At 43.4% G+C, this 24,146-nt stretch overlaps 1 protein-coding gene across 3 annotated transcripts in view; it reads right to left on the bottom strand.

The window, feature by feature from the left end:
- RSBN1L (round spermatid basic protein 1 like) overlaps window positions 1-6,586 on the bottom strand; it is a 56,119-nt gene extending 49,533 nt beyond the window's left edge. For 2 of the 3 annotated variants that reach the window (XM_030014746.2, XM_030014744.2), the window contains exon 1: window positions 5,868-6,585. In XM_030014746.2, the coding sequence (XP_029870606.1) occupies window positions 5,868-6,516 (649 nt within the window). In that variant the 5' untranslated portion in view covers window positions 6,517-6,585. Of the gene's footprint in view, window positions 1-5,867 lie in introns of all 3 variants that reach the window. The other variant, XM_030014745.2, reaches the window with a different exon arrangement.
- Between the last annotated feature and the right edge of the window lie 17,560 nt (window positions 6,587-24,146).

Genomic DNA, 24,146 nt, shown 5'->3' on the forward strand with positions numbered 1-24,146 from the left:
CACCACTATGTTAACGCTTTTGACACCTGCACTTTTATTAAGTCATACAAGGTACACTGGAGAGCAGGCTTTCTGACTTAATGAACATGAAAAAACCCATACAGTATTTCTGAGACCGCCCCCCCCCAAAAGTCATGACAGCTTTCTCATTCCAATAACGAGGAGTATTTGGCTGACATCCCTTTCAGTAATTAAAGTTTAAAATCCAAGATATGACTAAAGAAATCCCTCCAGTGAATGGGAAAACAGACCCCTTTCAGAACCAAAACACTTCCAAGAAATTTAAATCTCATCTTTACAATTCCTCTAATCTTTGCACTCTAAAGGAGACCTTCTACATGCAGAACTGAATGAGCCAACTTTAAGCACAAGCACTGGGGAGTTGCATCAGAAATCAGTAGTGGAGAACATGACAGCTACAAACAAGGCCTCTGCAAGCGGTTTCAGATCTGATGTTTCAGCCTACTGGTCTTGTTTCAACTAAGAAAAATTATTTATTATTCTACAACCAGAATAAGTTTCTGCTGTGTAAATTACACACAGAGCTAGATTCTGGGGTATAGGAGGGGCTTGCTTTTTTTGCCAGCTTAGGAAGTGAAAGATTTTGTTCTGCCTAGCAAAGCTTCACAATTATTTCACAGAAACAAAAAGGGGACAGGGCCCCTCAGGAGAAAGATATACTGCTCCAAATTCATCTCAACGTTGGACACTGAAGTTAATATCACTATCAGCTCTCAAAACGAAACTGCATAAAAATCTCAAACATCTGAAGAAATCTGAGAGGTCCCTCTTCCTCTTGTATACTACACTTAAAACCCTAAACACCCTCCAGACATTGCCAATTACAGTGGGGTATCTAAATAGAAATACATTAAAGAATTCAGAAGAGAGTGATCATGAGGCCTCACAAGCATGAAAATGACTGCTAAATTTAAGGAGTTTGGCAGGGGGGAGGGGGAAGTGAGTCAAGCCACAGAGCACAAAAAAAAAAAAAAAGCAAAGGAAATAAAAGTAAACAGAAGGAGGAAACGTTAAGCAGAAGAAAAAAAGACAATCTAACTAGCAAGATGCATGGTCCCAGCTCTAAAGAAGGCAAAAAGAAGAAGATCCAAAACTTTCTCCAGCCTACTTTGGTAAGTCAGAATATGAAATGAGCATCCTATCGGATGCAAACCGAACTTAATAAGCCTGAAAAGTGCAATTTCTTGAAAACTTAAAACCTGGAAGTGTCATGCAACCCAAAAAAACCAAAGTTATCAGAAGAATCACTGGTAAATGCCCACCTGAAATCTAACCTATCTTTCAAAGACAGCAAGAGAAAGAAAGGGGGGGGGGGGGGGGGAAGACTAGAAGTAAAAACAAAAGCTACAGTACCATGTTCAGCTTTCCTGCTCATATAGGGAACCCCCATCTGCAAGTTAAAAATACCAGTCTCATTTTGTAATTGCTTGCAAACTAAGGTTATCTTATCAGCAAATGGATCATTGGAGAAAAAAAAATGAAGATAAAGGGAAAATGTACACAGAAATGGCACAAAACCCAGAGAAGATGGTGCATGCATCTGAATCACACTTTACAGCAAGTCTATGGACCAAACCAAAAAACTTGGGGCAGATGTCATCTGATGAAGTGGGGAGTGGCTGAGCTGAGCTTTGCACTGTGAAGAAAACAATTTCAACTACGAACTGCTAGAGCAGAGTATCAGTTAAATGACTAACTGAACCAGTACAGTCATAAACTGGAACAGCAATCATTTCCATCAGATTCACACCATGTTTTAAAACAAAAATAGTTACACAGCTTCTAATTCCACTATCAGAACATACTTGACAAGTGAAATATAAGCTTATTTTAAACAGTTTAAACCTTGTATCTGCAGGATAAATCATGCATATGGCAAAATGTTCTTCCAGATTCTCTGCATGCTAGATCATCATCTCAGAAGGATTCACTCAACTCCATTCATTTAATTGAAACACAAGCTGTAAGTAAGGCCTGGTTATGACTCTGCAAGTTAAAGGTCTTTCCAATGAATTAGAAGACCAGAGAAATCTGTAAATGAAGACTTGTTCAAGGAAGAAAATACAAAAATTTTAAAGAGCTTTAAACACATCACCCATCTTGGCTATAATCAAGCTTGACATCTTCCTATCACTTAGGAAAGAAAGGTGCCTCAAAACCAGGCTCTCTTACCTTGTAATCACTATCGCAAGCAAAGAACAAACATCAGCTCCTATAATCAGCTTTTTTCAATGGCAGGTGAAAAATCTTCTCACAGTTTCCTCCTCGGTGTCAATGTCCCTTTATCATCATCACAGTAATTAAACTAGAAATAGGAAAATGCTGCTGGTACTGCTCAAAGTCCTGTGATGACAGTTTTCCAAGTCCAGATCTCACATTCATTCATTCTGCATCATTGCACACCCCGATTCCCTGTATTATCTTGTCTACACTGTCTCAGCAATCCCATGAGACAAATTTTGCCATTCTTCCCCCTGATCCCCCTAGCTTCATTCCTCATTTTCTCCACTACTAAGGTCTGTGCAGGCCCTCCCTCCCTCCCTCCCACCAAGGTAAAGCTCTTACTCTTAGCATCATAACTGCTGTATGTAGCAGAGTATGCACACAACTCACTGATTAGAAACGCGACTCCTCCCAATTCATAGACACTGGCACCCTTATCAGTACCAAGCTCAATTAGGAATTCCACTCCATCCCGCGTACCACATGCAATGCATCTCCACTTTGGCTAGATGGATAGAGTTTTTCCATCTTCAGAGCCTCAAAACGATCAAGGAAATCTCACCCATTCCACCTGCTTTTCTTTTGATAATATTGCCTCTTTCAGAGACTTCTGCACCTCTAGTCTCCTCATCTGCACAATTTTCTTTCTGGCAGGTGCAACACTGATACACATATCAGTTCTGAATGCTGCGAGAGAAAAACCATCAATACTGTCAATTCCGTGTTGCTGCTCATTTTCCATAGCACCAAAAGCAAAATGGTTGTCTAACTGCAGACTCCAGGAACAGGAGACTGCACTTGTCTGTATTAGGTTGATTTTCAGAAAGTATCACCAGCTGCACATACAACAGCTTCTATGAACTCATTTCATTACACCTAAAGAGACATATATTTCATTCCTACTTTCCGCCTATACGTTCTGTGTGTGCAAGCCTCTCAGGTTGCTTTATTATACAAAATCCTCTAATATATTCACCCTGATGTTGTATCTGTAGGCCGCCTAAATTTTTCACTCTATCCCACCCTTCCTCTAACCTTCCTTGCCTTTCTACAGCAACTACGTATGTCTTTTGCCCCAGAACAGGATCAGAATCACCTCTCTTACACAGTTTTTGCATGCTATTTCCTCCCTCTTTCATGTCAATATCTCAAATTCACTCATTCACTGCTGCAACCAGAGCTCCTGTGGTATCTTCTTCTAGACTATGCCATAGTCCCAGCAATCCCAAAGCACAGGTTCTACATATTCCAACCTCGCATCCTAATATATCGTTCTTAGTTCTCCTCTGTACTGAGGATTCTGTATGCCCCCCCATTCTTTTCTCCCTACATCTTAACTGCATTTCTCCTTTCCTCTCTGAAAAGTCAATTATTCACAGGATTAACAGCACAAACCTGTTCTTTAATCTACAGTCAAATACAGAACCACTCTGAAAAGGCTGGCTGCTCTCAGCAGAAGACTCAGTGCATCCCTCACCTTCTTACAGCCTTCTCTGCACAAATGTACAGTAAGTTTTTCATTTATATAGGAAACTATGCCACAAAATTTTAGCTATAGGAACCACTTCATCTAAACAGAAATGTGGAGACCCAGATATCAAAGAGGCATCATTTGCCTTGGAAAATATTATTTGTTGCCTGTACTGAGGTTTTCAAGAAATAAGTGAAAAGTAAAAAGATCTGTTCTGAGCAAACAGCAACTAAAAGGCAAGTACTTGTGCCCGTCAATCTGTAAGTTCTGAGAAAATATCCTTTCCAGATACAAGGTGCAAAATCTCCTCTTTAAAGATGAATCACTGCTTCCAAGAGGGTTCAATTAACAATTATTCAATTGACACCATCAGTGCAATCATTTCTTTTACCAATGTGCAAAAAAAAATTTCATCCTCTTACTGTAATACTGTTTTCAGAGATTTATTAACATGAATGTGTAACACTGGTAGGAAACTATGAAAATCTGAGTGAATATGCTTATTATTTCCATAGCTTTGCTAGAAAAATATTTGGTTGAGTTTCTTAGTGGCTATCCTTGAAGACAAGGAGGCTTCACCAACATCAAACATGTACTGAGTATCATTTAAGACTTTTTCCCAAGCCATCTTTTGGACAGGAACAAGAAAAAAAAAAACTAAAATGAAATACTTGAAAGCACTGAAATGACATACTTAAAGCCTCCTGTACCAGCAATCAAGATCCCAAGAACAAAATTATACAAGCAACACACTGACCAAAAAGAACAAGTAATTAAAAAAAGAAAGTACTCAAAGGTAAATGAATCAGAGACTAAGATACTAGTGGCAATTAGTAGAAAATAAAGTAAGGCAGCCAGACAACATAATCAATAGACAAAAAGGCATACTGATATTAATAATTGTTCTCTACAAGCTTGCCTCATCCTATAAGTAAAGATATAGGCCACAACCAAAGTAACCTAAGCCTACATAACAGCTATAATTTATCTTTCCTTTGAAAGAAAGGAAACTTGCTTAAACTAGGTAATGGAGTGAATGTTTCAAGTTCTTCATACTTCAATGTAAATGCAAAAGCATCAACATCTGGGTTAAGGTCACTAGAGACTGAGAAAGCATACACTGAAAATAAAAGCATGTATTCTTGTACTGTCTTCACATATTCACGTATTGCCTTTTACTTCCTAAGCATCTACTGTTGATCACAGTCCTCAAGAACCTAAGCAAGAATCTAGCCTAATATCTTGTCTTATCTGGTATGGCCGTTTTTATCCAGCCCCATTAATAAACTAACCCAGCACTCCTCCCCTTCTCCTGAAGGCCTCGAGCATTTCTTTGAAGATTTTACCCCAGTGATCTTCAGAAATAAAGCAAACCTGAAGCAGCAACTAAATGAGATTTCAAAAGCCTACGTATCTAACTGCATGCTCTCCAGTACTCGATGACTTAGCCTGTAAAAATTAATAACTGAATAAAGGACATAATTCGGGATTTAATTTTAAAACTGGGAGAGTTTTGTAGCACGTGGTCTTCTCCGGTTTTCCCCTCACAACGACAGAAATTCAGTTTTGTTCGCAGATCTCTAGTAAATTACTGGGCACCCTTACTTCCCTAATAGGTAGGAAAACCTAAGGCCTCTGGCAGCTTCTAGCTGACGCCATCGCTAACTCCACACCCCCTTTTTTGACAGGATTGACGGCAGACTAAGCCGCCGCTGCCTTCTCCACAAACTTACACAACGCCAGCGGTCTCCTACCGGGGTCTAGCACGCAGCCCGCCAGCCTAGCCGACCCCGGCTCTCTAGAGGGCAGGGCAGAGGGGGCGGACAGGTAAGGCCCCCGCGAAGCGGCACTGCCCCGGCCCCGGCCCCCTGAAGCGGGGCGGGGGCAGGCGGCCATTCTAACGGCTCGATCCGAGCATCACAACCATTTCCTGCTCCCTCACGGCAGCTGCAGCAGCTCCGGGCACCTTCACGTACGGCACCATACCCACCCTGCCCAGCCCGGGCTGGCTGCCCCGTCCAGAGCTCCTCCAGCCTTCACCACCCCTCCTCCCGGCCCTCCCTTCCCGCCCCTCAGCCTCCCTCGGGCTGCGGGCAGCGAGCGCTCCCCGCCCCGCCGCGGGCCGCGCACCGCCACGGCACCCGCCCCTCACCTTTCGGCAACAGCAGCTTCACCTCTCCGTTCTCCTCCTGGCCAGCCGCACTCAGGCCCCCGCCGCCATTTCCCACCGCCGCGACCACGGGCAGGGCCCCGTGCTTCCTCCTCTCCTTGTCCCGCTTTTCCTTGGGCCTCTTCGGCTTGGCGCTCCCGCCGCCAGCGCCGGCCGCCCCGCCGCTACCGCAGCCTCCCGCCTCGACGGCGAGAGCCAGGCGGTGCCGGTGGTGGCGGTGCTGGTGCTGCTGGTACGAACAGGAGGGGGAGGCGGACGACGGCAGCAAAACGGCGGGCGACAGCAGCTTCCGGGGCAGCTGAGAAGGAAAAGCGAAGCTCCCCGCGCTCCCGGAAGGGCCGGGAGGGAGCGCGGGGAAGCCCCACGCCGCGGGGTTGCTGTAGCTCGGCACGACCGCTGGCAGCGGCAGCGACTGCTTGCCGCTCCCACCGTTACCGCCGCCGCCGCCGCCGCCGCCCCCTTCACCGTTGACGCGCTTCGCGCCCTTCAGGCTCCTCTCATCGGCTCCCTTCATCTTCTTGGCGGCTGGCTGGGACCCACGGGAAACCTTCGCGTCCGGGGCCGGCCTGGCGCCGAACGGCTCCTGCTCGGGCGACGCCGCGCCACGAACAGGACTCGGCGGCTCCGCCATTTTGGGCTCCTGCTTCTATTTACTCTCGGCTCGCCTCAACCGACAGAACCGGGAGGGGCGGGGGGCGCCCCCGCCTCGCCCAATGGGCAGGGGAGGCGTCGGAGAGACAGCGGGATCGGCCAATCGCAGGGCGAGGAGGGGGCGGGTTCTCAGGGGATTGGGGGCGGCGGGCTCGGCTGAGTGCGCAGTCGGAGCGCAGGGGCAGGGGAGGGGGCGCCGCTGCTCGGGGGCGGGAGGCGGCGATCGGCCGGGGCCGGGAGCGGGGCGGGGAGGCGGCGATCGGCCGGGAGCGGGACCCCGCGGGTGTGGCGGGGAGCACCCCCCGCGCCGGGCCCCCTCCGCTGGGGGGCGCAGGGCGGGCAGCCGCCCCGAGCCACGGCGGGCGGGGCCGGGCCGCGCCGCGGCAGCCGGAGGGGGAGTCCGGGCCCGAGGGGCCGCGTCCCGGCGAGCCCCTTCTCGGGGATCCGGGTGGTCGGGCTGTGGCGCGTTACGGCGGGTCCCGGAGGCGCTGGCGAGCCGGGAGCTGGTTTTAACTCCTCGGGTTTGGGGCTTCCCCGCTGCCGCCTGGTACCGCTCGCTGAGGGGACGGCCGAGGGGATCCCTGCGGCCCCGCGGGCTGCTTTCCTGAGAAAGGCTTTTGCTCAGAAAGACGGCCGTTCCCGGGAGGGTCCGCTGCCGCAGCACGGGGGATCAGCCCGCTGTCCCGGAGCTGCCGCGGTTCGTTGAGATCCACGCTTTGCGCACAAGGCTGAGGTCGCAGCGGCGCTTGCGGCTGCACCCGGCTTTTCCACGCTCTCCCGGGTAGTCGGAGGAGGTCAGCTTACGGCCGGGAGGAAGGCAAACGCTGCAGAGGTTCGCTGCCGTGGGAGATGCCGTCCCACCGGAGCGGTCCGATGTCGGTCTCGTCAGCGAGGTCGCTGACACCCGCCCGTTCTGCTGAGGAGGTTGCGCTGCTGCTTCCTCCAAAGCACAAGGGGCACGGCCCGTAACGCGGAGTTTATCTTCACAAATAGGAGCCCCCCCAGCCAAGCCTTTGGCATCTACCGCTGCCGTAGCCGCTGTCGAGGCGCAGACTGAATATCTCACAAGAGCTAGTGTAAGCGGGAAGTGGCCACAAAAATAAACTGAAGGTGAGCTCTTGTTTCCTGGAGCGTTTGGATTGCCAGGCTCCTACTCCGGTCAGTCACACCTGCAAGTCTCCTTGTTGCAGTGGAAAGAACAGAGTAGCTACCACATGAAACTTTACCCAACAACCTGCTGCCAAATCAAATTGCTCTGTGAAGTGCTGCATATGATGTATTAGCAGGCAAACAAGGTTTTGAGATTAGATTTTTTTTGCTTCACAAACCATCTTCATTTGAGCCGCAACTGATTGGCCTGAGAATAAGCTTGCTCCTAGTACTTTGCCTCATTTCATTTTTTGCAAATTGTAAACCAGGCTGAATTCAGTTTAATCTTCATCTCGACAGCAGTGAAGAATATCCTCAGTGAGACTGTATCCTCAAACTGTATTTATGGGCATGATGCGGAAAATGGCATCTGCGTCAAAGCACAGGAAGAACATTTCACAGCACATATTTGAGCAGTAGTCAACTAACATCCAATCCTAGACTGAAATCCAGGTACAGATCTTCCCGTATGTACGTAGGCTGGAATAGCTACAATAGGCCTATGAGTACGAAGGTCATCTTCAGCTCCCTCAGAAATTTATTGCTTCTATCAGCAGGTGAAAAAAAACTGTGCATTTTAATATCTCTAGAAAGAAACTGTAGGCACCTCATGGCACTGTCTCAACCTCACAGGCTTTACAACCCAGTTCATCTTACTTCTGTGCTGGTATTGATACCAAATCAACAGTATATTAAGATCATTCAGTAAACTTATACTTCAGATAAGCCACAATTATGTTTTCACACCCTCACTTTTGGGGGCATTGAAAAACAGAAGAACAGCATTTCCTGAGGGCTTTGATCTTTAACTAGAGTAAATGCTAGAGCGTGCTTTCGGTCCAAGAAACTTGACCACAACCTCTCTGAAATGCCAAAGTCGCCTAGGAGTACCATGTCACTTTTCTCCACGTGGCAGGCTTAGCAAGATTTATTAGGCTAATTAGGCTAGCTAGCTATATAAATAGCTGACTATCTTCAAACGTGCATTTACACTAATGTAGTTAAGAAGACAAATCTTCCTATTTCTGAACTTATTGGAGATGCTGGATGTCTACAAAAAAATGCATTGAATCTTAATGCAATATACTAACGTGAAAATAGATACGAAGATAAAACTGGTGGAGGGGGAGTCATAGCCCAAAACTAGATGTAAAAACTGACACGTAAACTAATAAATGTGCAGCAAACTTTAACAGACAGCTGACAATATGCTACTAAACTTCAGTCAAGCTATTGTTTCCTTTGCTTTTTGAAGTAGTATATCATGCTTGTAAGCATAAACCACGTTTTTATTAGCAAGTTCTTCAGAAAATTCAACTGGAGCAAGATGACAGAGTACCTATTCAGTGTAATTGTTGCTTGTCGGAAAGCAGTGTGACTAATGTTTGGAGGTTTTCTGCTGCTATCTCATACCCATTTGTCAGCAAGGAAAATTACAGGGCGCTTGAAATTCAGAAGCCAGCCCTGTATTTCAGATCCCACAATCCTGCTGCTGCCGTGTGGTGGCCAGCCTGGCAGGCACACTAGAGAAATAGGTGTTGTCCCTGTCACTTGTCATTGATCACACGGATGCATTAAAGTGCTATGCCGTACCTATGGTGAGCACGCATTCCATAATACTTAAACCAAATTTCAGTACGTCTTCCTTTCTACTTTTTACTTTAATTAATCCTCTGGACGCTGGCACATACACCACAGACAGACGCTTGTGAGCAAGACACAGACAAAATAAGAACCACCAAAAATGCTTCAGAACAAAAAAACGTCTTTGAAAAAAAGGGGGTAAATACAAGCAATATACCTTGCATAAAATAGAGGTTGGAATCACAAATTTGTTCTGATGTTAATTTGAAACAGCAAAATATATATGCTTATAATAAAATGATGCAATCTCGAGAAACACCGTCAAAAACATTGCCCCTAAAACCATACTATTATAGAGAAATGTAGTAGCATCTCATGTCACAACTCCAGTCCCCCTGCAGTGACTGCACAGAGATTTATGAACTCAGAGAGCCTTTGTGGGGATCGGTCCTTGGTGGAGTGACTGCAGCATGGAACAGTATCCATAAATACAGAGAGCAGAGAAGCTGATCTGTTTTAGTAGAAGACTTCAAGCTCATTGTGGAAATGATACCAATATGCTTTTCTCTATAATTTTATACGCACTTGGGGAAATTTCTGAAGATTTTCTAGACCACAAAAACGCAAAAGAGGCAAAACCGTAACAGTAAAAATGCCAGGCACACATCAGTCCAGTATGGAACACGCATTAAGGATAAGCTTACCTGAGTGTTGGCTTGCTTATTACAAACATGTTGTCATTTTAATTAGAATAATTATGAAATGCTGATATAATTGGTTATTAATCAAAACATTTGTTTAAATACCTGTCTTGTTTCAGCAACTAAGGAAGCTAAACAAGTTAAAGTATATGCTCACCTAAACTGTCAAATTTCAGATGTCCCCTATAAAATAAAAAGCTATGTATAAGTGCTGTACACAGATTGAGTTACACTGTTTTGGCTTTATGCTCTTAGCTGCCTACCAAAGTGATGCTCCAGAACCTTAGTCAGGTCTCCAAATAGAAATACAATTTTCAGAAACGTTATTTAATCTCTTTATAGTTTCAACAGTTTGCTTTCCATGCACTTACTTCCTTGGTTTGGCATCTGTTCAGTTCCCAATTCAAGCATGGAAATAATTGTGCCAAGAGTAAATTGAAAACATTTGATAACACTTAGACACTTACGCTGGTTTTTGTCTGCAAAATTAGTTAAATGGATTTTTTAATGCTATTCATTTTTTCTTACAATTCATTAAAAGTAAATTTATTCACCTTTGGAAACAGGTGAAAACTAGCCTTCTTATGTGCACAGAATGTACTTACAAAGGTAGTTTCATCATGTAAAACTATGATTTGTTTTAGAAAAGCCTCATTTTCCATAGTCAAAGTTTTCAGAACAACCAGTGGCATACCCAAATTCTTCTGTAATTACCACCCAAACAGTTGAACTAAATGACACAGTCAGGACTCACTTGGCGCGTAACTGGGAGCTGCCGACAGTGTAACAAGCCTTGCTGCAGGGGGGTAAGAATTTCCACCCCACCGTTGTCCTTCGCAAGGGACAGTATCCCCACACCTAAGCAACATGAATGTGCAGCCCAGCATCTTCAGTTAAACAGGTGACAGTCAGGCTTATACTAAAAGGCCTTTTTTTTTTTTTTTTTTTTTTTTTTTTTCACAGAAGCAGCTGATGTCTCTTTTTCTGACTGCTTAGGGGTAGTGGGTTAGACACTTGGAAGAGGGGCAGAGCAGACAACTGGGAACAGTAATGTTTTTTATTACACTGTTCATCTGCCAACACTTTGTAGAATCCATAAAAACCACAAAAGGGAGTTTACACTTCAGAGAGGACCTACAATAATTGTTTCTTGTTTAATGTTTTTTCAAATAGCTACATATTACTGTTGGAACAGCTCTTCAGTCTTTATAACTTTTTTTTTCTCACGTGTTTAACATGAAATGCCTTAGCTTCTATATTTCTTTTTTGAAGTGTAATAACAGTCACAGCAATGGAGCAAACTTGAAAATATTGATATATATACAATTTCAAATTATATCTTCTTGCAGTTGAAAAGATAATTTGCTTTGCTCTTGTCTTCATAGCATCCAAAAAATTTAGTCTATTTGAAAGGTCCTTAGGATTTTTCAATACAAAAGGAACATAATTAATGACTAAAACTTGGGAAACTATGGAAACAAGAGGATGCAACTCAAGCACAACTATTTCCTCGCACGGAGGTGGGGAAGAGTGGATAAAAGTCTTGCTCATTTTCTTATTTCAGTAAAAATTGAGAAAATAATTTTCTTCAAATGAAGCTGCTGGTTTGCGACTGGAGTTTTTGCAGATTAACACCCTCCTCACTACCATTTGAGGTACCTGATTTCTCTTCTGGTCTGCACAGATCTATACAGATAGTTACACAAGTAGTAATTTTTTTCATTTCCCTTAGAATCCACTACCATTATAGCTACCTTCACTTAAATTCCTTCAGAGTCCAACCACTCTTAAGATTTATTCACCATATCCTGTCTGCATTTTTAAAAGTACAATGCAGAGCCTAAACCTTGCAGTATATATACCAGAGCTGCTAGAGCAAGACTGCAGTTGGCCCTGTCCTTGGTGAACAGGAGGCCGTAGGAGAAGGGCTTTTTCTGTAGGCAGCGCTCTGCAGGGCCATGCCTGGAAATCACCGTCTTTTCCTCTGGTTGGTGCTCTGCCTGTGGGCCACTCTGAACGACCTGCAAGTCATCTCCTTTGCTTAAGCAGGCACAGGAATCAGTATCTATTTGCTATGACAAGGAGTTAGAGTGGCCGCATTTCCAGGAACAAATAAGCTGAACTGTATCCGCCTGCACTTAAAATAGCCCCATACCCCATCCTTTCTTTCATATCAGCTTGGAAATTCTACAGGAGTCTTGCAACAGGAGAATCTGGGGGCTTCACAGCTGATTGTGGTTCTAGTTTGGTTTTGACTAAGAGCTTTTTTGGTTTAAGTTTTAACATAACCTCTGTTAACAGCAATGCTGAATAATTCTGTAAATCCTAGTTTTACCAAACGTCCTCACAGTACCATGTCCTTCAATCTCATCATTTGTTGTTTTACTGACACAGTGAAAATACCAAGATATTTTTGAAAATTAGGATGCATTCACAAGATCTTTTTTAAACGTTTAACGTTGCTTAGGTTTTAGTCAAGCTCTTCCCAAGCAGTCTACAGTCAATTACAGTCCCTGTTACTTAGTCAGTTGCATATGCCTACATAACCTACCACCCCTTCCTTATTCTTCTTTAAACTCTGAATGTAGATTTTCAAATCTTTGCACGTAAAGGGTAAAATTCATGCACAGTATAGGACACAGTTCTTCAGTTACCACTCTCTCTTGCCATATACCCTAAACAGCTCTTCATTTGTTCCTGAAGTGCAGTCCCTTCACAAACAATGGGGTGAGAAAGTTACAAGTTCATAAAATCAGTTTCATTAATACTAACAGCATTTTCCTGCCCCTTCTTACTATTTCTAACTGCTCCTCAGTTGGCACTACCCAGTAGGTACAGCATCAGATGTGTGCTAAAATATGCTATATAAACTTGTTGAATATTTTGTCTTATAGAGACTGTAGCACAAACTTGCTCATGTAGACCTTTGAAAGTGACAAAAGTAGGGTGTTACATAGCATAAAAGCAGAAAAAATCCCCTTACAATGTCAAATCTATACAGTGATTTCTGGATGTTGCTGAGCTAAATTATAGAATATCCATTGCTCTCCACTGCAGATTTTAGAAAAGTTCAAGTCACTTGAACAAAGTACTACTTCAGGGGATGACAACAGATGATTAATTTTCAGGTTCTGTGGACAACTCAGAGTGAACCAGCTGAACAAACAGGAAAGGACAGCTGCCACCTAGGACAGGTAGCACTGAGGGAGTTGACTGCAATAAGGCAAGTTTCACAATTGTACTCTGAAGGCCACAGAGCGAGCTACGAGAGTATTAATATTCTGAGAGATCTATCTTTATCCAGGTTAAACCCAAGATTCCTTCAGCCCATTCAATCCAGGGCAGAAATCCCTTGGTGAGTATCTGTAATCCCTAGTCCGTGATGCTATGGCTTTGGAAACAAGAAAAGGTAAAACTCTAGTGAAAGTACTGTCAAAGTCCCCTCTAAATACAGGTTGAGAAAAAAATTGGCAGCTATCAGTACTATTGAGGTAACATTTAGAGCTGTGCATAACGTTTGTTGGAGAACCAAATAGGACAGTTTCAAATCTGTAGGATCAGAAGCAATAAAACCCATTTATGTTAACAGGGCTAATGCAGCAAGAGACAAAGAAACAAGCAGGAAACTCTCTGCACTGTTTTCTAGAGCTGGAATGTGGTATCCATGCATGGGTAGGTATGCGACACCTACAAGCCCAGCATTTCCATTGCTTTTCAGTTTCAGAGTCTCTAACCTTCTTCCCCCATCCCCAACACAAACAGAAATGCAATAGGAGCCCAAGCTGGACCAAGGGAAGATGTTGATTTGGAGCCAGATGTTCTCCAGCTCAGAAGACTCCTCCAGGGCTCCAGTGTGTGAGGATATTTTCCCAAGAGAAAAAACAGTAACTAATAACATAAGAATTGTGTCTAAACAGGCATCATAACCGCAACTCTGCTTTTTAACATCCTTTCAGGAAAAAGAAAAAAAAAAGTGTAGTAGTTGCAGATTTGCTGCTTATGAAAGCTTTAAAACAGCCTACACCTCCAAAGCAATAATCAACACGAGGGAATGCTGCCTTGCAGATGGGAAAAACTTAAAAATAACCATTTCAAATGAGTGAACTCTAATGGTAATACAAAGGAAAAAAAAAATTATGGTCTGGGGCCCCCAGCATAAGAAAGACATGGACATGTTGGAGCAAGTCCAGAGGAGGGCCACGAAGATGATCAGAGGGCTGGAGCACCTCTCCTGTGAAGACAGGCTGAGAGAGTTGGGGTTGTTCAGCCTGGAGAAGAGAAGGCACCTGGGAGACCTTATAGCAAACTTCCAGTACCTAAAGGGGGCCTACAAGAAAACTGCAGAGGGACTTTTTACAAGGGCCTGTAGCGATAGGACAAGGGTTAATGGCTTTAAACTGAAAGAGGGTAGATTTAGATTAGATGTAAGGAAAAAGTTCTTCCCTGTGAGGGTGGTGAGACACTGGCACAGGTTGCCCAGAGAGGCTGTGGATGCCCCATCCCTGGAAGTGTTCAAGGCCAGGTTGGATGGGGCTTTGAGCAACCTGGTCCAGTGGAAGGTGTCCCTGCCCATGGCAGGGGGGTTGGAACTAAATGGTCTTTAAAGTTCCTTCCAATCCAAACCATTCTATGGTTCTATGAAAGGAAAGTCATAGACTCTCCCAAACCAAACTCTAAAAGAATACTTATTCCTTAACAAGCAATTCCTGTGAGTTATGCATACCCCTTATTGTTGCCAGAGTTAAAGTCAATGGCAAAGGAGAAGGACTGTATCACAGACCATGGATTTCCTTCTCAACCCCAGGGACACGGAGGACCTGTGGGTGGTCACTAGGAGTCATTCTGCCTTTATGAGGAGTGTACAGGTAGGGAACTAGTACACACGGCTGGCCAGAAAAATTCACGTGCATCTAGAAGGGAATAAAGGCAACCCCCTGAACAATTGGTCTAAACACGACTTTCTTCCCTCTGTTTCTGGCACTTTTTGCAATGGAAGCGGTGAGGTATTTCTCAATAGGTTGCTGTAGTTTCTTTTAAAAACTGACATCCAAATGGATTTCCTGATGGTTTTTGTTCCCCTATCCCTAGATGCTTATAATCTAAGCTGTTTCAGAGACAGTTCTCTGGAGTACATTTAATTCTAGGAAATTCAGGTCTGGTGTCTTAGAGACTGGCACTTATTTGTAGAGTAGCAGTTTGTAAGTGTGTGTGTGTATATATTAAAAAAAACCAAACCAACCAGCTACTTATAAGTAGCAGCTAATCTTTCACTGCTCACCTCAGCTTCTCACTCATATAAACAACATCTAAATGGAAAAATTGACAATAAAGAGCTTTCTGTCTATTCATATATTTTATTCCACATTAGAGGCAGCAGCTCTTCAGATCAGTGGCCTCAGTGGTTCTGGGAAAGAGTTAATTCAAGACAAACTGCTGCAAGTGAAAACACATTTGCCATAACGTCCTTAGATTTTCTCAGATGTATCAGCGTAACTGGAAGATAATTGTACCTGAAGTTTCTAGACCATAGGATTAGGAAAGCATCTCACAGAGACAGCAAGCTAGGTTTAAGTGGAAGATACTATACTTACTTCTCATTAGAACATATTTACATTAAGTCACCCAAAAATGTTTAAATATATGTACTGGATAGCAGTTAGGGGCTTTGGGATCCATTCAGGATGGAATGAATAACGTTAATGTAAATCTAACACATCACTATCAGCCTCGGATCACCGTCTTGAACATGGGAGAAAACCTGGCTCCTCCCAGCCTGTTTACGTAAACTCACAGTTGTACCATACATTGTTACTTGTACAGTCTTGCCCTGGCTCAGAGGCAGGAATGCTAAGCGTACGTGATTGATAGCCCCAAATTCCAGTAAACACGTAGAAAGAATTTGTCATCTCACCACAGACACTGGCCCAGAGTCTGCTCCAAGTGATCTCCTTCATGCTGGTTGATTCTGACTCTTGGAAATAATGGGGAGAGAGGAGGAGAAGGAGGAGGGGAGTAGAGAGAGAGAGGAAAACAGATGGAAAAATACCTCACACATACAATGGATCTTAATCACTGAAAGAAAAGACATTGAAAAGTGCTTGCTTGATACATCTACATAATACCATTGAGATAAAAATTAACTCCAGTGAGCCTTCTGAATCATGTAACTGAAGTGTGCACTGAGTTTATAAGAAGTCAAGTACCCTGGTGTCCTCTCTCTCAATCTTACTGTTAACGTATATTTTGGTCTCTAGTGATGCGGGGATTTGTTTCATTGTTTTAAAGATAAATTTACATAAGCAGATGATGTGGTCTGTAAGAGCACCTGTACAGTTTATGAGTTATGAGGAAGTCCCTAGAGCATGTCACATGCTCCAGAAGCGGTGAGGACAAGAGCCCTGAATTGCCAAAACACAAAGCATTCAGTTCAGTGACAAATGCCGGTCCCTTCCAAAATACTTTCCACCACCTGGGGCTGTGGACCAAGAGAAAATCTGCACCTCTAGGAGCTAAACCTCTCTTGGAGGCAGGGTTGAGCTAGATCTTGTAGACTGATCTGGAAGATATATAAGAGCCATTCTGGCTTCATCACCCAGAGAAGGCTGGCAGGTGCCTGAAGTCCAGGAGAGACCTGCCTTCTTTCATTTTTTTAATTATAAGAATAGAACGCACCTGTCTTATGAATCAAGGAGTCCGAGAGCACCTTCCCTGTTGTGGAATAGCTGCCTGAGTGGGACTTCAGTTTTTCTGAACTGAAAATGTGAAAAGCAGAAATGATGGAGAAGTAAATTCAGGACAACTTTGACCGCCACATAGTATCCAAACTGTAAAGAACTAAATCACTTGTAGAAGTATTTTTGTAGGGTCTGAAAATTTATTTCCCAAAAGGAAGGATTAAAACAAAACAAAACAAAAAAATCCACTTGAGTGTTCTTTCCAGCATCACTAAACTAGTATCAGTTTACTGTCTGAGAACACAGAAGGGGAAAGAGCTGCTCAGCAACAACACTTTCCAGAACTGTTGTGTCCCACTAATCATAAAGTATAATAAAGGTTGATTTACTTTATCAGAATAATAACTTGTATTGCTTCCTTATCAGTGGTTTACATATCAACAGACATTTAGATAAATATGTATTCATTACATGGCAACTGTATCATAAAGTGCCACTGTTGAGGTGTCACTCTGAGGTCTCAAAAATCTACAGGTGACAACAGATTGCTTTCTAAACCTGTCATTCTTCTTTTCCCCACCTCTCCCACCCACCCCAGGACATTTCAAGGATCAGTTTTCCTTTTTTAGGTCCCACCACCAATTTTTCTCCCACACTGGGGAGTAGTAATCATTCCCAGGGCCTGATCAGCCAAAACCAAAAAGGCTGATACACAATTGCACGTTTTTAAGAAACTCAAACCCCACCAATTTGTTTAAAGCAGCGTCTTCCTTGTGCTGCATTCCTGTTACCCAACCACACCTCTTCTGCCCTTCTGAGGATCTTACAAAACTGGGAACCTGCTTAGCAAGTTGACTTCAGCCTTTTATTACCCACAGGCAAAGACAGTTCCCTCCTTGTTCTTGCTATGGTTCAGCTCTTCCCACCTCTCTGGTCCTGAGCTATGTGCTCCTTGTTCTTCCCAACTCTGCCACACTCACTTCTTATCACACACCCAGCAGAGACCATGATATTTTATGAACATGTTTTGGATCAGCTTCTCTATCCAGACAACTTGTTTCACTTCTGAAGGGCTCACAAATTACTCCCCACAGATCTCATGACCTGAGTTATGAGTCATTTTTTAATTAACTTTTATAAAAACCAACACAAAAGTGCTTTTTCCAAAAAGCCTGATAGAATGGACTGTTCACGTCAATGGGAAATGTAACCCTAGACTCCTTACTGGAGTTCATGGTGATGGCTATTTTAGTTTTTAATTGTGTCTAATGAAATACAGATTAGAAACTACATTACTATTTTTTAAACAAAATTGCCAGCCTTTCACTGGTGGGTTCAACTGTGTTCAGATACCGGAGTAACATGTGGAATTCGACTGTACCAGAACCAACCTTCCCTCACTTACAGCAGAATAATTGTGTTCAGTGCATGCAAGAATGAACTCCTAAAAAGAGAGGTGTGCTGGGCAGTGGTGATAAAATGCGTAAGTGATATTACAAAGTTAATTATTCACCATAAAGCATATGCAGCAAATTATGAAACTATTTTGGAGATGCAGCAAGTAGAAGGAGAGCAGCTACAGCCAATGGACACCAGAGAGCTTGCATGTTTCCTCGTAAGATTTGTCTTCTTCCTGCCGCCTTCTCCAGGCTCACTTGAACAATGAATACACCGTTTAAAAAAGGTGAAAATAGCAAGAGAGCTAATAAAAAAATTGAACAAATGTAGCAAAAGACTTAAAAATACTCAGATTCATGAACCTGATTTTTTTTTTTTTTTGTCCTTTTGACATTAGGCCAGAGATGTAGCAGGTGGAGGTGGAGAATATACTGGGATGGAACCACATACCAGACAACTTCTGGTGAAGAGTGAGCAGAGTCAGTAAGCAGAAAAGCTCAGCAACAGCCTTTGATACTCCATGTTTGAACAATGGGATCCTCTTTGAACCAAGTCTAGCTCTTCATTTGACTTGACAGTCAAGCTCTCCATGGGATTTTGGCCCTACCTACCCAAAAGATGAATTTTCTTACATGCCTGTTATCTTTTACACTAAGGACTGTAACTCTGTGGATCAAAGTGGGAATTGTAGATGTGAAAGACAACTTCTACTTCACTAGCTGAAATTCGTGGAGCTCAGTCGCGCTGCCAAAGAGAGAGCTAACCGCTTTCCTTACGAGAGCCCCAGAACTGCAAACATTTACATGCATGCTTAACTCTGCAGATGAATGGCCTCATTGAGCTCACTACGGCTGTTTACATGCATAAGTTACTCGCGTAACTGTTTGCAGGATTTAAGCCAAAATGCAAAACTAATTTCTTGCCTTGGCTTCACCACAGTAAGTTTTTCATACAGACACCCTATATTTTCAGGGGCAAGAATCAAGTGGTTAAAGAAACCAACTGTTACTGCAACAACGACTTAACAGACCAAAACAGAAGATGTTTTCAGCTAAGTCTCTTCAAGGAAAGACCGTTTACTCCAGAAGTTCAGACTGTGAGATTTGAGCACACAGGCAAACAAGATTTTATTTACTCACTGTTTTAAGACTGGGAATACTAAGCTTTTGCCACGTACAGTCTTAGAAGTGATGAAGTTCAGCATTTGGTACAGATCTTGAAGGTGATTGGGGATCCCACAGTATCGCAGCAGAAAAAACAGTATTTTCTAGCTCTAGCTGATGGCCCAACACTCAACAAACCCGTGTTTTGATTAAGTAAACATATTGAAATGGTCAGAAAAATTCACGTCAGAAAGAGCCTGGCTATTGCTGGATGCTACCAGGGCTTACTAACCACTCTGCAGACTTCCTCACTATCTTAACAGGCCTAAAATATGCTGAGGGTTCCAGCAGGCCAGTCAGTGCATTGCAGTGGCTTGCCCCAGCTACACTGCGTCCTAGTTTAATGTGTTTTTTGCATTTAGCCCTGCTTTTTAGCCCCACACAGCATAACCTTCTGCGGAAGCTGTTTCAACTCCTCAGAGCATGAAAGGCCCTTCTTTGGTGAAGGGCTGCTGTAATTGCAACTTTTTTGTACTGTTGAGGTGTTACTTCTCCCTCAAGCATCGAGAAAACTCTCAAAGTTGTAGTTGCATGCAATTGTATATGCTTGCATATTTGCTCAGTTACATGAAGCTGGCATTATCCAAAGTCCTTAACGCCTTGTCTCAAACTCCCCATTTCAAGGTGATTTTCATTTCTAGTCTTTCTCTAGTCCAACCCTCTCTGGCTCAGTTTTCTCTCTCTGCTGCAGTGTGCCGGGGTTATGCTGCAGGCAAGAGCTTCATATTTAGGAGCTCCCCAGTGCTGCGGGCAAACCCCAGTTGAGTAGGAAAGCACCTGGGACTGCACAGTGCTGAAAGCTGTACTAACCTGGCTGGCTACCAGGACTCAGACTGCACCCCAAGCACACTCGCTTACATTTGTATCATCCAACTGCATTTGAGCTTTCACTACCAAATCACACCTATGGCAGCAGCAGCAACAATAAAATCCCTAGAAGCAGAGTTTGAGCATGGCCTCTTCAGTGCTGCTTTTCATGCTTGGAAATAAAAAGATACTCAGACAGCAAGAAAAGGCTCTGAATCAAAAGAAACAGCATACCGTAGAACCTGCGGCTGAGTGAGGCTACTTTTGCAGTTTGGCACACAGGACAGGGCAGAAGCAGTCCGTTAGAAAGCTGTGTAAGTAAGTGTACACTTGCAAACACAACTGCAGTTGCATCAGGACCACTAATGATTTCATGGTATGGACAGACATGTACTGATCTCATATTCAATGTCAAGTGCAGGTTTTTAAGACTTTCAAACTGAATTAGCAAAACCCTGATGATGCTTAACACCTGACTTTGCAAGAAGCTATGCCCTTATTTCCAGCCTGTACATATGGAGAACCCTGTTTCAGCTTATGCTTTATCAGTTTAAAGCATTTTAAAGTGGTTTGCACTTATATTGCTACAAAAAGCCCTCAAGATAGTAAATCTTCTTGTCTTTAAGACTATAAACATCAGTGTCATGTCATGTCTATCACATTACCCTTCATTTCAGTCCCAGCCAACCAGGTTAATGTTCTCCAGTTCTGTATGTGTCAAGAGAGCCAACAGCTGCAATGAATATGTATACAAAATTGCACATTGTTTGCATGTTGTTGACAGCAAAGATTATGAAAAACCTTTGAGAAAGAGTGAACCAGAGCTTTCATACACATATCTTAATGGTAACATCCCAGACAAGGCTCAGAGGTCAAAATCACCTGTGTTTTGTAGTTCAGCTGGGAGTGGGAGTGAAGAGGCATTGAGCTAGAGAATTTTTCTTTATCTAGGTTTGAGGGATTTTCACTGCAGGTCTACACAGATGTTCATCCTCAAAGAAAGGGAAGTAAACTTTCAATAAGTGTCTTAAACCTTCATATGCACAGCTTTAAGGGGTAATGTGGAAGTGAGCTTTACACAGAAACAATTATGACAGGTGAGGGGTCCCCCTGTAGAAGCTGAAATACCTCTCATTCAGCTCCTCAAATCCTCCTTGACTTCTGCCCTCCCTTAACTGTAGGGAATCTCTAACTGCACCATTTTCTCCCACTGACTTACCTCTTTCACAACTCATCTTTCTTCCATCAAATGCATGCATTTTTTATCTCTTCTCCTGAAGTTTTTCTGCTTGCCCTCAGTTCCATCCTAACCTTGATCTCCATCTTGCTGTTGTCTTTTGCTCTTCCCCTAAAAGCTATTCTTTTCCCTCACAATACACTCTTTAGTGTCTGTACGGGTGTGTGCACGTGGACAAATGTAATGCTTGAGCGTTTTGCTCCCCAAAACATTTAGTATTTGTTTTCATTTTCACCTCCATGCTCACTTCTTGTGTTCATCTCCTGAGATTTTTTTTTGGACTATGTCCAGCCTGGCTTCTCTCAAACCAGTTTCCAAAGGCTTTTTGATTTCAGACACATCAAGTGCAGGATCCTTTTCCTCCTCACGCTATCCTGAAAATTATTCTTCCTGTGGCTCATGCTTTTTCTGACTTCTTTCCCATCTTTTTAACACTTCCAGTGTACTTCAGGAGAGTCCTCCCCCAAGCCTTCTAGCACCGTGGGCACTCCAAGTAGTCCCTAACAAACCCTAATATCACATAGGTGTGCTCTTACAATCCAGATTTGTCTCCTCCTGCACAAAGGTGTTACACAATTTCTCTTCTCTTTTCATAGACACCTAGCCATCAGCTGAAGCTCCATTCGGCTTAACCACACCTTTTCTCCTCTGTTTTCCCTTTTCTACCCACTCTTCTTATCATTGTGCTTGCTGCCACCATCCCAACCATCACTGATGCCTATTCCCTTCCACCTGGACTTCAGGTGCTCCAATTTGGGCTAGTCAGATCTTGCAGGTCTTTCCTGCTGAACATGTAAGACCTTATCTTCTCAGAATTCTTGTCCATCTCATTTAACCTTCACAAATAAAATGTCTTGCTTATGCCCATGAAAGAACAGCTGCCCTCCAGACTTTTGCTAATTGCATCATTTATCCTCATATTACCTCTTGCTCTGGTGTTTTCCATCACACTTAACAGAACTACTTGTTTTCAGCTTAAGTGTCCTCCACACCCTTACTTTTGCCCTTCATGCTGTTCTAAGAGATCAACTTTTGCATGACTGACCTGTCATGCCAGCCTTCATGGTCCTCGCCAAGTTTTAAGGCCAACCTTATAATTTCTTCCATGCTGCCTCTCAAGTTTGCAAGTTTCCTTTAATTCTTCCAAAGCCATTTCACTGTTTGTCTTCCTCCTCTAAGAATTTTCCTTGACTGAGACACAACACAATCTTGTTTAGATTGCATGTGTCATTTTTACTTCCACCACAGAGGGCTACTACAAGTTCCTTGCACTCCTGCCCGTGACTGGGGGGGCAGGCAGGAACCCATATCCTTTTTGGTTTGTACAGCCTTTAGCACAAGGGGTCCTGGTCAGAAGCCTGGCAGAGGCTTTAGTGCAGTCCCACAACCCAAGGTTGGAATGAGCACCATCTGCAAGCACCTTGTATACTTTCTAGGTCCTGTATGAGAAGGGCAAATATAAAGAATAGGTGTGCAACTGAGGGACAAAGAGAAGACATACCAAGGAGTGACTAGCACAAAAGCTACCTCAGCCTGAGAAAATTAATAACTGACTTGTGCAGGCATTTAGGGACATTTAAAGCAAGCCTGGCCACCAACACAGCAGTCAAAGCTGTTTTCCTTGAAGTGATGGGCCCAGAAGCCCTTTGTTGGGCAAGGCAAAGTACCTTCCCCGGGAGGAAGAGTCACACTCTCAGTTCAGAAGTGCCAAGTCTGGACTGAAGGTTATTCCTTGGCCGTATGCCAAATAATTTTCTTGTTGTTCCTGAAGTAAATTTATTTAAATACAGTTCTCTCCCCTGCTGCAAGACTGCTGCTTTCTAAACATCCAGCACTCTTCCACTGTACTCCCCTGCTTGCACTTGACCTTCCTGCCTACTACTGCATTACTGACTTACTAGTAAGGGCAGAGAAACTGCTATTTACTACAGCTAAATAAGAAAAACTGTTTTGCCAGATGTACTTGATGTCACATGGGAGATGAAAACCAGCAGACTACTACCTAACCAAAGTTACATCAGCCCACATTTACATCCCAGCCAAAAGAGAACTGTGTTCAAACCAAAACCAATTGCTTTAGGAAAGTATGCAGCTTTCCATCAGCTGCCTTCCTACCTAAGATTCGTATGCAGTTTCTTGGCCCACAAGCTCCTGCAAGGCTAAAGAAATTCACTTTTAGGTAACTTGATACCCTGGAAAAACATGAAGATAAGAAAAAAGAAGTCACTGCATGATCATTTCAGGTATTTACACTTTGAACTTAAACTTTGTTTAGGAGTAAGCTACCTCTGCTCTCTCCAGCTGAGCTGCATGAGTGAAAAATAATAGTTGGAAAAAAAAGAATAAAATAAACGCTGTTAGGATACACTGTGTCAATTTTCTTTTTAAATTGTGTCATAGTATTTCTCTGTTGACTTGATGTTGTATTACACACAAAATACACTATATTCTCACCATGACCGAAACAAACCCCCAGAAGTCTGAGTCTTGGTCCCATACCAGTTACAACCTAGTGATCTAGCCCATGCGGCCAGTGGAAGGAAGTATCCCATGTGGGATTGTTTGTTTATGGCAAAGTCTGCAAAGTAAGACTTGAATAGAAGAAAGCACTTGCACTTATGAATTTGGTCCATTTTCACCCATCATATCAGGTATTACATCTGCCTAAATAAGAGTGACTAACCTGGCCACAAAGACACAGTACCAGATGGCTAAAAGGAAGAGAAGACACAAATGCAGATACAAGATTTAGTCAAAATAAAATTTGGTGCAGCAAAATACCAAACAACTAAAATCAAGACAACTACTGGAAAAAAGGCACTCCTCTCATGGTAGTTGGAAAAGAAATGCATTAGAGGAAAATGCTGAGTCAAGAGAGAAGGTAGCAGGAAAAGTGC

This window comes from Aquila chrysaetos, chromosome 5, assembly GCF_900496995.4.
Source record: "Aquila chrysaetos chrysaetos chromosome 5, bAquChr1.4, whole genome shotgun sequence".
In the NCBI taxonomy this organism is placed as follows: domain Eukaryota; kingdom Metazoa; phylum Chordata; class Aves; order Accipitriformes; family Accipitridae; genus Aquila; species Aquila chrysaetos.